The sequence below is a fragment of the Kryptolebias marmoratus genome, linkage group LG4 (assembly GCF_001649575.2).
Source record: "Kryptolebias marmoratus isolate JLee-2015 linkage group LG4, ASM164957v2, whole genome shotgun sequence".
Taxonomy (NCBI): Eukaryota; Metazoa; Chordata; class Actinopteri; order Cyprinodontiformes; family Rivulidae; genus Kryptolebias; species Kryptolebias marmoratus.
The window spans coordinates 11488040-11501134 of record NC_051433.1 but is presented as its reverse complement, the minus strand read 5'-3'; the positions used below and the strand labels follow the sequence as shown (position 1 = coordinate 11501134).

At 38.1% G+C, this 13095-nt stretch overlaps 1 protein-coding gene across 3 annotated transcripts in view; it reads left to right on the top strand.

Annotated features, from left to right (window-relative positions):
* sema3fa (sema domain, immunoglobulin domain (Ig), short basic domain, secreted, (semaphorin) 3Fa) overlaps positions 1-13095 on the top strand; it is a 46118-nt gene that overhangs the window by 20906 nt on the left and 12117 nt on the right. For 2 of the 3 annotated variants that reach the window (XM_017408402.3, XM_017408401.3), the window contains exons 3-7: positions 7369-7529; positions 7619-7681; positions 10054-10173; positions 11901-11990; positions 12896-12989. In XM_017408402.3, coding sequence (XP_017263891.1) covers positions 7369-7529; positions 7619-7681; positions 10054-10173; positions 11901-11990; positions 12896-12989 — 528 coding nt within the window. The remainder of the gene's footprint in view (positions 1-7368; positions 7530-7618; positions 7682-10053; positions 10174-11900; positions 11991-12895; positions 12990-13095) is intronic. The other variant, XM_025004219.2, reaches the window with a different exon arrangement.

Genomic DNA, 13095 nt, shown 5'->3' with positions numbered 1-13095 from the left:
CCAAGCCGCTGCGAGCGACGGCACAGCTACAACAACAAACCCAACTTCATCATCATTACAGCAACTCGCAGCGTCAGCATGACCAGTGGCCCACCTATACCTAAACACATAAACAGTTGTTCATGCAACAGTCGGCCACAAGCCCAGGCAGTGCCCGGGGATAAAGCTGTAACCAAAACACAGAAACAAACAACCAAAAAAAACTTCATGTTCTCCAAAAAGGAGATTAGAGATGTAGACAAGGAGAAATCTGCAAACTGAGCTCCTAAAAATCAGCTTGTTATGCTGCTCCAAATACAAATACATTTTCTAGTTTTCTTGGAAATTCTTTTTTTCTCTGAAAATTGTACTTGCAAATTAGACTTGGAGATATTGTTCTGTATATAAACAGCTGCATATAAACAATTTAAACTCAAAGTTGTTCTGTAAGTGCATATTATTGGGTACTTGTCAGAAAACTGTCTCTCTGAACTCAAGTTTTAGAATCCATTAATACTCATTCTGACAAAGGCAATATATTGTAAAAAGCATTTTTTTCTGAAATGATCTTGCCATATGACTATTATTATATGACTGACTGCCTTGTAAATTATTTACCTAGTAAGAGTTTCAGTCTTTCCTTTTTCTTCTCCTCTCACACGTTTCAGCTCGGTGTCTTCGTGACCACCCAGCTCTCTCGATCGTAAGGAGGCCATGATGAGCTTTCACCTCAGACCTCCCATGTCCCTTAACCTTTCACCTGCAGCCTCGCAAAGCTGTTGAGGGCAGCTGTTTGTGGCAATGTATGCACAGAAAAAAGTTAGCGTTCTGGTCTCAATGTCATGCATTTTATATTGGTATTAAAGATATTCAGGAAATCATGCATTTCATATGGGGTGTTTTTTCATTATCATATTCTTTCCTCTTAGTTTTGAAAAAACACCAAACAGTTTTCAAACCTTCCTTTAAGGGTAATCGTGTTTCACTTTACAATAAATATATCCTGTATAATTGTTGTTATAACAAAAGTTTGTTTGAGGTCATATTCTCAGAAAAGAAACAGAAAGTAGAGAAGTTATTTGACCTTCGCTGTCAGCTGGACCAAAAATCTTCACTCTTGTGCTTTAATTAACCTCCTCTGTCATGTGAGACAGCAGAAAAGATTTGTCGTAATCTCTCATTTCCACTCAGGAAGTGAACCTAAATCAATCCTCCTATGCTTTCGATTTGTGCAAAGGTGGCTCTGATTTGATGAGAGGATCAGCGAGCTTTACTTTAATTTCCATGAACACACACACACACATATTTATACACATATAGTATCAGTGGCAAACAAGCATGAAGAGCATTTGAGTGACAGCATCCGGAGGCACAGAGATAAGACATAATCTGGTGCCAATTATTTCTCCTTGACAGGCACAGGTAAAGCAGCAATCAGCCCCAGTGACATGTGTTCTGAGTCAATAGTCTTAAGTCCGATGGGTGGTGAGAGGCTGATTATGAGGTGCTGAACTGAGGCAAACACAAAAGACAAACACCATGACAGGTTGAGCTGATAAGGCTTCCCACTGCTGTTCAACCTTTGATATCTGAGGTGACCTCTCCATCTGGTGTTCAAACAAAGATATACCAACAGACATTTACTAAACATCAACACATTAAAAAGTCCTCTTACTTAATTACCCATTTTTCATGTGTATGTCTTCCAAACTAATCAGCATGACCAAAATACCCCTGAGCATTTTGAGCCACTTAAACTATGGTTCTAATTATCTTAAAGGTGCTATATGAATACTGTTTATTTCCCGGTGTCTTTGTCCCTGCCAGTCATTGTTGCTACTGGCCCACAGTTGGGTTCCGACTCAGAGCTATTTGATGCACATCAATCCTCCTATTTCCTCTGCTTTTATTTATGCATGTCATTGATTGTTTCCAACTATATGTGCACATATTGCTTTGAAGTTTAAACTTTTTTTTTTCCTTACGATGCAAGCAACCTTCTAGCTTATGTAAATGTCAGCCGTGTTTTCCAATCCTGTTTGAACGAAGGTATCAAAATATGCATGGGTCTCCATCATTGGCAATCAAGCAACATTTGTCCATCTCAAAATAAAGTTATTTTTTTGCCATTTGCAAGCAATGTTGAATATTGTTTCAGCAAAGATAAACACAGGTATTTGCCTCCCTCCTCATCAACATGATAAAACCCAATTCAACTAACCTGCTGTCCTCCTCAGACCACAGAACACCTACAGCTTAACCTCTAGAAAATCAGTCAGAGCCTTGAAATACACCAAGTTTTAGGGACAAATACAATTTGATGATAGTGATTAGGTCAGTTGGCAAAGTGCACCATTGAGAGCCAGTGCACTTAGACATTAAAAGGTTCCACAAGGTCCTCATTTTGGATCTTTTTGTTGCATAATGATCAGTTAATGACAAAGCCAATCATTTTGCAGTTAATTGCTCCATATAGGACTGATTTGCTCTGAGTTGGAATTGTTATCTCAATGATGATTGATGATTAAGTTTGGAAACCTCATGATGACATACACAGGAAACATTTTATTGCCTTTCTACAAGGCATAGAATGAGATATTATTGCTTTGTCGTGAGATTAGTGATGCGTGAGATGTAAACTGGCTGTAAGATCTGGACTTTGATGTCAGCTGTGTTCAGAATACTTTAAAAACTTTGTACCAGAGCTCTGTTATTATGCTTAAACCTTTGTAAAAACTTTAATTAGAGTGAATTGTAGCAAAATTCTGCAATTTATTGCAGTCATGAACATTGTCAATATTAGTAGAAGGCATTTAATTCAGCTGCAAAAACTACAGACTACATAGTGGCATAGGGTGGGGGTTTTTCTTCATCCTTTTCCATCTCACATTGAAGTTGTAGCCAAAAGTTTATCCGTATGACTGGTCATATGGGTTACTTTCCATCCAATGTTGGGTACTTCTTCAAGGCACAGAGTTTAAAGTTTCAGTTTAGAGGTAATAAAATTTTCCAATACGTTTTTGGACATTTTGACTTTTTTCACAACCACTTCCTTCCATACATCTGTAATATTTGAATGCTAAGTTGGCTTCAGAGAAGAAGTTCCTGGGTAGTTTTAAAATAAAGAAGGAGGAAATGATTATTATAGCCTAAATCTCTTTTTGTCATTTCCAACAATAGTGAAGTATTTCTTTAAAGATGCTGGTTTTATGATCAAAGAAGCACAAGTTTGACTGTTTCAATTTAAAGGGCAGTCAACCATTTAAACATCACAAAAGGTTTTCAGACAGTCTCAATGATTTTAATTACTTTTAGGGACACATCCTTGCATGCTTGGCTGCAGACAAGCTTCAGCAAGGTGGGGCCACACCTTTTACTTTGGGAGAAAGTGAACATGAGCAGATTTGGGGAATTCAGACAACATGCCATGGATGCCTGGGCAGGTATGTGGGATTTTCTGCTCCTTGCTCCCTAAACCCCCCTTTTTTCTTTCACTCAAAAGACAAACTGTTGGTAAGAAAAGGGCTTAGCCTAAAAGGCATAAAAAAGAGGTGGCAGCAGGATCTGGGTGGTGCATCTCCATACAGATACAATTGAGGGGTCACTTTGAGGGTTACCAAGAAAACCACCGCCTAATACCAAGTCCAGCCAAAGAGGCTGGATATATTGGCTGCAAAATGAAGCAGAAAGTACAGAAAAAATGTTTTCAGCATGCTTCAGTTTATCAGCAAATGTCTTTCACGTTCCCTGACAGCAGATTTGGTTTAGTCCAGCAAAAACACCTTCAGAAAACTGAAGACAGTTTGGTCACACTGAAGGAAAAAGACAAATTGCCTTTGTGTCTGGTAGTCATTACTAAGGCATTGCTTGGAAACTGGGTGATACAGACCAGATCCTGACATTTGTGCCCCATCAATAGCCAAACTTGCCAGCTGCTTGTAAATTTGACCATTTAACACAATGTCAAGGTTTGTTTTGTTTTGGAACATTTTTCTTGGCCTCAGAGAGCCGTTTTTCTGCTGTCCTACAACACACAGGAATGCTTTCGTGAAGAATATTTTTTGCTGACAGTAGAGTGTAAGCACACGTTGGAGTGGACTGTTATACTTTTCTTCTTATCTCCCCATGCTGCAGGCATTATTTCAAAGACAATGTGTTTTAGCACGTCTCATCTTGCCAAGATTCTTCATCCTGGGTGTTAAATTACCACTTTAGCCACACAAATTTAAAAGGTACAATGAATGGAGTTAATATACTGTATGATTTTTTTGAAGAGATGAATAGACTTTAAAGAGGTTAGAATCAGCAGCACAAACAATAAGTGTCATGTAAGTAATTTAAGTTAGTGATGTGAAGAGGGGGGTGGCTGGTCTGACTTTTGTCACATTTTCCCTAATCAAACAATCTAGTTAAATGAAGCTAAAGTATAGAAATACAATTTACTATTTACAGATTTTACAAAAGTCACAACTGCAAAATGATGACTTTGTTTTTTTAATTCCATGCAAGAAATTTTCAAACCTTGAACAGCTGCTAAAATTTGTTGTTTTTAAAAAAATATATGCATAGCAAGAACCTTTTCAATAATCTACCAACTGTGTTTGATGTAGTTTCTGGGAGAAGAAAAAGATGTTTGTACCAAAATTAGATGTAATTCTGAAGTTTTAAATGTTTAGAAACATATTTCTTTCCATTTGAAATGTTTTAAATTGTCAGGGTGAACTTCAGCTTGTTTTATTTATGAAAGAAAATGGTTCTGAATGGACAGCTGACATTAAAGGAAAAATACCAAGCTGTCCGATTCATGATGCTTTTAATGGTTGAGAATCAGATGTGATGTTTGTGTACTTGCAGGTCACCTGTCAGTCTGACTGTCTTGTCTTATTTGCAGTGACCTAAATTTGAGACAGCCGGTCACCATCTGAAGGTTTCCATTGTGTTACACTTTGAGTGTCCACAGATAATAAAAACAGAATATCTGGTGACTTTGGAATATAAACAAATTGCAGTCCTGCAATATGAATAAGGAAAGGGATGAAATCTTTATCACTTCAATTTAGAATTTTGCAGATAGTTTTTTTTTTTTTTTTTTGTGATATCACTGTTGTATGTTAAAATTCAGACAAAGCACAAATAATGAAAAAAAAACATCAGGAGATCACTGATTTGTTTTTTGACCAAACCATGTTGAAACATTACATTAGAAATTGACTGTTGCACATTGTTTTCACCTGTTTGTTTGATTTGACGCAGAAGCACCATATTTAGAGGTAAAAAAACAGAAGTTATTAGCTGCCTTAATAAAATTCAGCTGTAATTTCAGCATGTTAACCTGGACATTGATACAACAACCTTTGGGTGCATTTTATGATCTACTTATTACAAAGTTTGCATGTAAAGTACAGTAATAATAATGTACCTGGAGCTGTCACTTTGTGATCAGGAGACACAAGCATGCATGCAAAAGTGTTCACATGGACTGTAGACTATCTGACATTTCAATTAAGCCAGTAATTTAAAATTTGTTTGTTCTTGTTTCCAAAGAACCACCAGCACACATGAACAGAATGAGTACATTTAGCTAATAGCTTCTTAATATTTGTCATTTAATGAGAAATATGTCTTTTATTGTTTTATGCTCTAACTTTATTTTTCAAACCTATGAATGTTTTTTTTAACAATCAATCCAACAAAAAAGCTCTTCATTTTCATGTATTTTTACTGCAGCTGTAGTTGAGTTTCTGGGTAGTGAATGTTAAATATTTAAAGCTGAGCTGCTGTCACATAAATGCAGAAAATTGCCATCTTGTTATCTCCTTGTATTTTTGTTCAACAGAGTCGGCGCTCTCTGTGAGTGCTTCGCTTCTTGTTCTAATTTAATGTGAACGAGCAGCGGTATGAAACTAAACAGCTGCAGTACAGCTGGAGGAGTGAACAATCAGGCTGATGTCAATGAGATGAAATTATAAACAAGAGTTCTGGATTATTTCAGAAGTGTTTCCTGGAATACTTTGTGCAAACACACTAAAAATCCATGTTAGAGATTTTTTTATAAAGTAAACGCCAATTCAATCATTACCCCGCAACACGGTACAATCAATCTTTGCATACCCGTTTTCTTGAACACATTATTTTTTTGCAAATGTTTTATGAAGGAGCTCTTTAAAATTAAAAGCGAGGAAACTATATATTTTTACTTCCTGTGTGTCAGAATTTTGTATCATAACAAAAACATTTCAGTGTCTGAAGGAGCTCAGCTCATCAGCAGCTGAGAGGATTTTTTTTCTTAGAAATCCCATCAGTATTTCAACATATTTTAGGCAGGTGGAAAGCTTCAGGCTGCCTTTTACTCACTGTGAAGTAGGAAAACCTTTTCTCCTCTTTCCTTCTGGTTGTGGAAAGTTGGGTTGTGAAGCCTTTTTCAGTATCACTGACCGTCAGACATGGCTACACAGAACAGTAAGCGCATTTATCTGCTCCCAATCAAGCACAACTTGAGCAGGTTCTTAAGTTTTCTTCTTTGTTCTCTACAAACAGCAGCAAAAGAACAAAGGCTTATGTTTTTTTAATCTTCAGTTTCCCAACAAAGAAACTGAAAAGGGTTTCTGTATTATCTAAAGAGGTAATGGACGGATCAGGAGAAAAGCTGCCTTTTATTCACCAGAGCTCTGCTTAAATCCCAACTCAGAAGTGATCTCTCTTAATCACCATACGAGCTGTTTTACAATAGTTTATTTCAAAAAAAGTTGAAACCACTATAGAGGACAGTGTGGAATTAAGCGTGTGTGGGCTCTGCATCTTTTATGTTACTGCATTCATTCTGAATTTAGAATAAATGGTCAAAGCAAAGCCTATCCTCTTCTTCGTAATGTTAAAGCTTTGAAACAAAAAGGCAAAAAGGCAAAAAGGTCAGACTGCCAAAACCCTGGACATTATCAATTATCCGGCCTTTTGTAATAGGAAGCAGATCACGTGACTTCTTCCAGTTGTCATATCCATTGACTGATCTGCTTCTTGTCTGTTGCCATTCAGCTGAGACTCTGGAGGGTCAATTAATGTCTTCTTTTCTTTGTCAAGCTTGTCAATAACCAGAGCTAGTCCATCCATAACCTTGTTATAGCTGCATGTAATGAGGGAAGAGAGAAACCAAGCACCTCCTGTAAGTTAATTTAGAAGAGTTGAACGAAAGGATCATTAGCATACTATCATGACAGTATTTTTATTGTGCATACTGTTTCCTGTTTCATCTTGACCAAAAAGATGAGCCGTTTCTGCAAATGACATAGTTGTAATTTTTGAGTTCACTGGGTGTTTCTTTAATTATCAACACCGTTTCAACAAAACCCTTTATTTCCCTCTTCTTTTTTCCTTTTTTTTTTTTTTAAACAGAGGTAAAGTCCACCGGGACCGCTCACCACTTCTCCTTCCTGCTCAACTCATCCGACTATCGGATCCTCCGCATGGACGAGGACCACGACCGCATGTATGTGGGCAGCAAGAATTACATTCTCTCTCTGGATCTGCACGACATCAACAAGGAGCCGCTCATTGTACGAAAGGTTCCACACAAACAGAAAAACTGAGCAAGTTCAAGGCGAGTTTGAGGCTAACCAGCTTGTTTGTTTTGTGTTTCTGTCAGATCCACTGGCCTGTTGCAGCTCAGAGGAAGACTGAATGTATTCTGTCAGGGAAAGACACAAATGTAAGTAATTAAAACACACACACGTATAATTGACGACAGTTTTGATCATTTACTGATTTAGTTTGGCCTTATGAGCAATAAACAAATACAAGAATGGAATCTGATCTGCTCTTTAGCTGTTGTTTAGGTTTAGTAGGGTTTTGGAGAGGTTGTGCACGAATAAAGAGGGTTTAATTCTGACAGATCAATAAGCTAATGGCTGGTTTTTAAAGAACTGTTTGCATAAAATTAGAGTTGTTTCAAAATGACAGCAATCCATCAATTGGTCCTGGCTAAACTCAGACTAACCAATCAATCCCATTAAAATTAAATTATATTTACATTTCCAAGCTGAAATTGTCCATAAAGGGCTCTACAACAGGTATAAAATATTATTTTTTGTGATTTTCTTCAATAACCCCACTGAAATAGATCTTAACTTTTGCTTTAGTGCAACACAAACTGCTTGAAGTGAATAAAACATCAATTAGTTTAACTGAATACATCAATACAAAGGTAAAAAAGGTAAGTTCAAATAGCATGTTTGTTTTTGCTTCTCCAACATGTTCTTTGTCAGACTAGCAGAAAGACAAACACACGTTTAGGCGTTGGACATTTGTAGCTTTCAGTAAAAATGTTTGTCTCTACAGTAGATTTGCTCCCTGAACTGATTGAAATAAAAAAATGTGACTTCAACGTGCCATTTTGTTGGTGTTGATGTGGCATTTTAAACGTGGCACTTGGGTCATTAGAGGACATTTTGAAGCTCTTCCCAGCGTGCGGCTCGCTGTGAAGCTCTTATTCACTGTCTTTGCATCCCTGATTGCTGATTGCGTACAGCTGCCACCAATTAAACTCTCGCGGGGACTCGAAAACGTGCAACATTTAGTCATCTTGAAAGCATATTCCATTTTCTCACCTACATTTCCCTTCTTCTGTTACGCAGCAAATATTTTCATCTATCTTTTATTATAAAATTATTTTGGCACAGTCCCATTTCACCCTTTGTTTGTCCCTAAACGAACGGGCCAGTGGACTCAACAGTCCCGTCTGAAGTGGTAATAAGATTCAGACATTCAAACGAAGCCACCGCCTGTGCAGCCCCCACACGAGATGGAAACTCATCATTGAAATTCATACAAAAAGCAGATCCATCTCTTTTAATTTGGTTCACACATCGCACCCCCCACACACACAGTACACACACATACCCAGAAACACACACACACGTGTTTCATCAGTGCTTAGCGTGAGGGTTTACAGGAGCAGCGAGCACCGTACAAGTGATGGAGCTCTGGCTAATCGCCCTGCTCCACCCCGCTGGGAGTGAGCGCAGACCGCTGTTTATCCAACTAGAATGTGCATTTATGCGCGTTTGTGGCCCACGCTGCTCACTGCCTGTGGTTACATTGTCTCTGCCTGTTTGTGTGCTCTTCATGTGTGCGTTAGAGTTGAAATGTCATCACTGGAAGGAAAAAAAAACTAGATAAAATTGCATCTTGGTATCGGTCGCTTCTTATTAGTGAATGAAAGACGATGACAATTCAACAGTTATTCAGGAGGGACATCGGCTCAGGCGGGAGGTCACGGGCAATCATCCCTGCTGCTCTCACTGTGGGGGGAAGCACAACTGAGCACCGAATAATCCACACAGGCCCACACGTGGAAACAAAAAAAAGCTCATCCCTCTCATCCTTTGTACAATTTCTTTATCTCCAGCTGCTTCTGTAGCAGAAAACTTGAGCAGATATCTTAATTTTTTGTAGCTAAAGGGTAACGACTAAAGCCAGAAAATCAAACAGCTCATCAGACACACAGAGATTAGAAAGACCTACAAGAATTAAACCATTTTCACAAAAAAAAAAAAAAAACATGCAAACTGATTAAAGAACTCAACAATCCCCATCAGTATTTAAATGTTCACATCATTGTCTTTGTCCTCAATTATATTTTTTATGTAAAACCAATATTTTCTTTCAGTAGCCTAACTTGGTCTAACCAAAATGTTTTTCATTCGCCAAGTTTGAATTGCGTTTAACCTCAATCCCTTCAGCAAATATTCTTCACATCCCAGAGGTACCAATTTTCTGGGTTTCCACCACCCACTTGTATGATGTTTGGAAACATTTTCACTCTAACAGTGTGGTCTGATGCGAAAGCCTTGGGCTGGAACCAGAGTAGCAACATGTAAGCCAGGCCAACGGAAGAAGTAATTGATGGTTTTAAGCCAGGCAGAGAAGTTATTAACCAAAAAAAAAAAGTAAAGCTGGGGCATTATGTCTTATGTAACCTTTTTTCCCATTGCATTTTCACAACCAGATTTAAAAAGCAAAACACACACACACACACAATAAGTCTGTAATCCGGTTGTGTTTTATTTCCCCATCTTTTAGGGGGAATGTGGGAACTTCATCCGCCTGATTGAGCCGTGGAACCGGACCCACCTGTATGTGTGTGGAACAGGCGCATACAATCCCATCTGCACCTATGTGGACCGAGGACGTAGGTCACAGGTAACCAAAGACACAACTAGGCACCCATAGAGACATGTTGACCTTTAGTCTTTAGTTCTTAAAGAACCGTATCGGTCAATCACTCTCAGGTCAGAGAAACCTTTTTGGCTCCCGCTGCTCAGCTTTACGAGATCTGCTTCTCTCCCATTATTTTCCTCATTTTGGTTCTCGTTGATTTGTGCCTTTTCTCCGTCTCCTCCCCAGATTTCTAGTTCAAAGTAGCTTTTGATGAAATACCTAACTGTCACAGCTTAGATGGATAGTTTGGACTTTTGAAGTAGGGTAGCTGTGGAAAAGTTATGGGAAATCAATATCCTACCTGTTGTAGATAGCTTTTTGAACAACCTCAGTTTGAGAAATAGAGCTATTTTTAACAAGTGAGATATATGCTCACTAGGTTCTAACACTTTAAGGCCCAAATCGTCTCTTATATAGAAAATTTAGTGTCTCCAGTGGGGTCCCTTCTCCCCCCACTCTCACCTGTTTACACACAGCGGGTCGTTCTGCCTGTCTGGGTGAGAGCAATCATTACTGATGGAGCTTCTCATCCATCATCGGCCTTGTAGCTCCCCCTCCTTCCTCTTCCTCTGTGGTGGCCGTGCAGAGCCACGGCAGCTGCCCGGCAGGTTATAATCAGCACACTTACATTCTCCGCTCTGTCTGCTTCGTCTCTCTGCTCAATTTAGAGGGCCTCAGATTTCGATGTAAAGGTCAATCTGCCTCTTGTCATTCTGCTTCTCCCTCGAGTCCCAATCGTTGTTGCTTCGCACTGTAAAGATTTTCCTCCGTCAGAGGGAATGTGAACGCAAATTGCTTCTTTGCAAATCCTTTTGTTACACGGCGAGCTTAACATGACTTCGATTCTCACGTGCAGTCAGTCTGTGTCCCCTTTTTCATGATGTTTCACACTTTCCCTGCAGACTGTCAGCATGTGATGTTCAAAATCATGAAACTGAACGTGTTCAAAATAATAATTTAGGGTAATATTTTATTTGTGAATGCATCTTTTACAATAACTGAACAGTGTTCAGTTAAAAACCAATAAATTCTGTATTGTCAAATATGACCCAGAAACAAAATGATTTCTAAGCAATTTAAATTTACCACTAAAAATAAAGCTGCGACAACATTCACAAGTTTGATTTGATGTTAACTTGTTTATGACTTTGCTCATCTTTTTTAATGCCATGAGCTGAGTAAAGCAGCTGCTGTGGATCTGAAATTGAAATGTTTCTATAAAAGATTTCATTCTTCTTTTTCCACTGCTTCATTGTGTTTTTATTTACATTTTAAATAAGGTTCCAACTTTTGAGAAATACGGTTTCATATATGATTTGTGAAATTATATTTAAAGTCCTAATTTCAGCTGTATGTGATGTTTTGCTTTCATTTTGTTTTTTATCTCAGTTTAATTTTTCTTCCCATTTCAGCTTGACTTCTTAATCCTGCATGGTGTATGTATGAAGTTACCTGTTGTGTTTGCATGGCACTAATTTTTTTTCTTTTTTAAAAAGCACGTCTTGGCTCTCTGACCTCCACGTTGAACTTCTTTAATATTCATCTTTCCATCTTATAGAGTTCTCCATTCTTTGTTCAGTCCACTTGATTTCTCCAGTCCCCTTTTTGTTTTCTTCCTCAGTTATGGTTATCTTCAGTTGAATCCCACCTTTATTTGGGCTGAAATGTTATTAACGTGGAGGCCAACTGTGCCGTGTTTCTGTTTTTAGGGGTTCCAAAACCTACAGGCAGCTCAGTCAGGAGGGAGAACAAGTCGAGCAGCAGACTACAGCACTACATCAGAGCCTATGAACACAAAGGTGGGCTGAAGGCGTTTCACAGAGTTTGGTGCCCACCTGCAGCTCAGGTTTTAAGTCACAGATGGGGACGTAGGGACAACACTGCTAACATTATACTGTACATGTGTATGTTATTTACTGTATATACTGAGTTATCGAGGCAGCTTTCTGACTCGTGGAGTATTCAAACAGCTCTGTTAAAATATTAGAATGCATAGTTTTTTTGTGCAAAAACAAGCTTCCCAAGAAGAAAACAAAGTTTGTTTTCATTCCACTTTAACACTTGTAAAGTTTGATCTCATACAAACATATTCTATGATTGACCTTTTTTTTTCTCGCCTCAGATTTTCACATAATAAAACAAGTGCCATAAGAGTACAAACATTAAAACTAAAGAAAGTCTTCTTTTCCGTTTGTGTCCTAAATTAGATCTGTAATAATGTTCGTCCAAACAGCTCGTGTTATTTTTGATGATTTGTGAAAAATGTTTGGGTTTTTTTGAGCATCTTTATGCATCTTTTGGAATTTTATTGTGTCTAAAAGTGTCCGAGTGCAGGTTAAAAACGCAGCTCTGCCCAACATTTTTTTTTTTTTGCCTGTCACATTCTGAGAACATCAGTGTTGACACAGATGTTTAACGTGTCCTTTTGCACTGTGGAATAATGAATATTTGTTAGGGGGACTAACATCAGAAGCATGGTGGATGAGTTTGGGATTGCTCCTAGTCACTGATATGTGTGCCATTTTCTCCCATCAGCAAATCCAATAGTTCTGTGAGAAAATGAATTATTAAGTGCCTTCAAAATAACGTCTACCACCTAATCATTGTTACATCTTTTAAAACGGCTTTGAGCATCTAAAAATAACAGGTAGGGAAAAGGGCAATGAACCAAATAAACATTTCTTAACATTTTTCTTCACGGCAGGAATATATTTTCCGTCTTGAACCTGGAAAAGTGGATTCTGGGAAAGGAAAATGTCCTTATGATCCTAAACTCAACAGTGTCTCTGCTTTGATTAGTGAGTATCTGCTTTTTTTCAAATTCACAAACATGTACAAAGAGATAAAAGAAAGAAACAAAAAAAAACTTTGTGTCTATACCTTACAGGGATTAGTCATAAAATA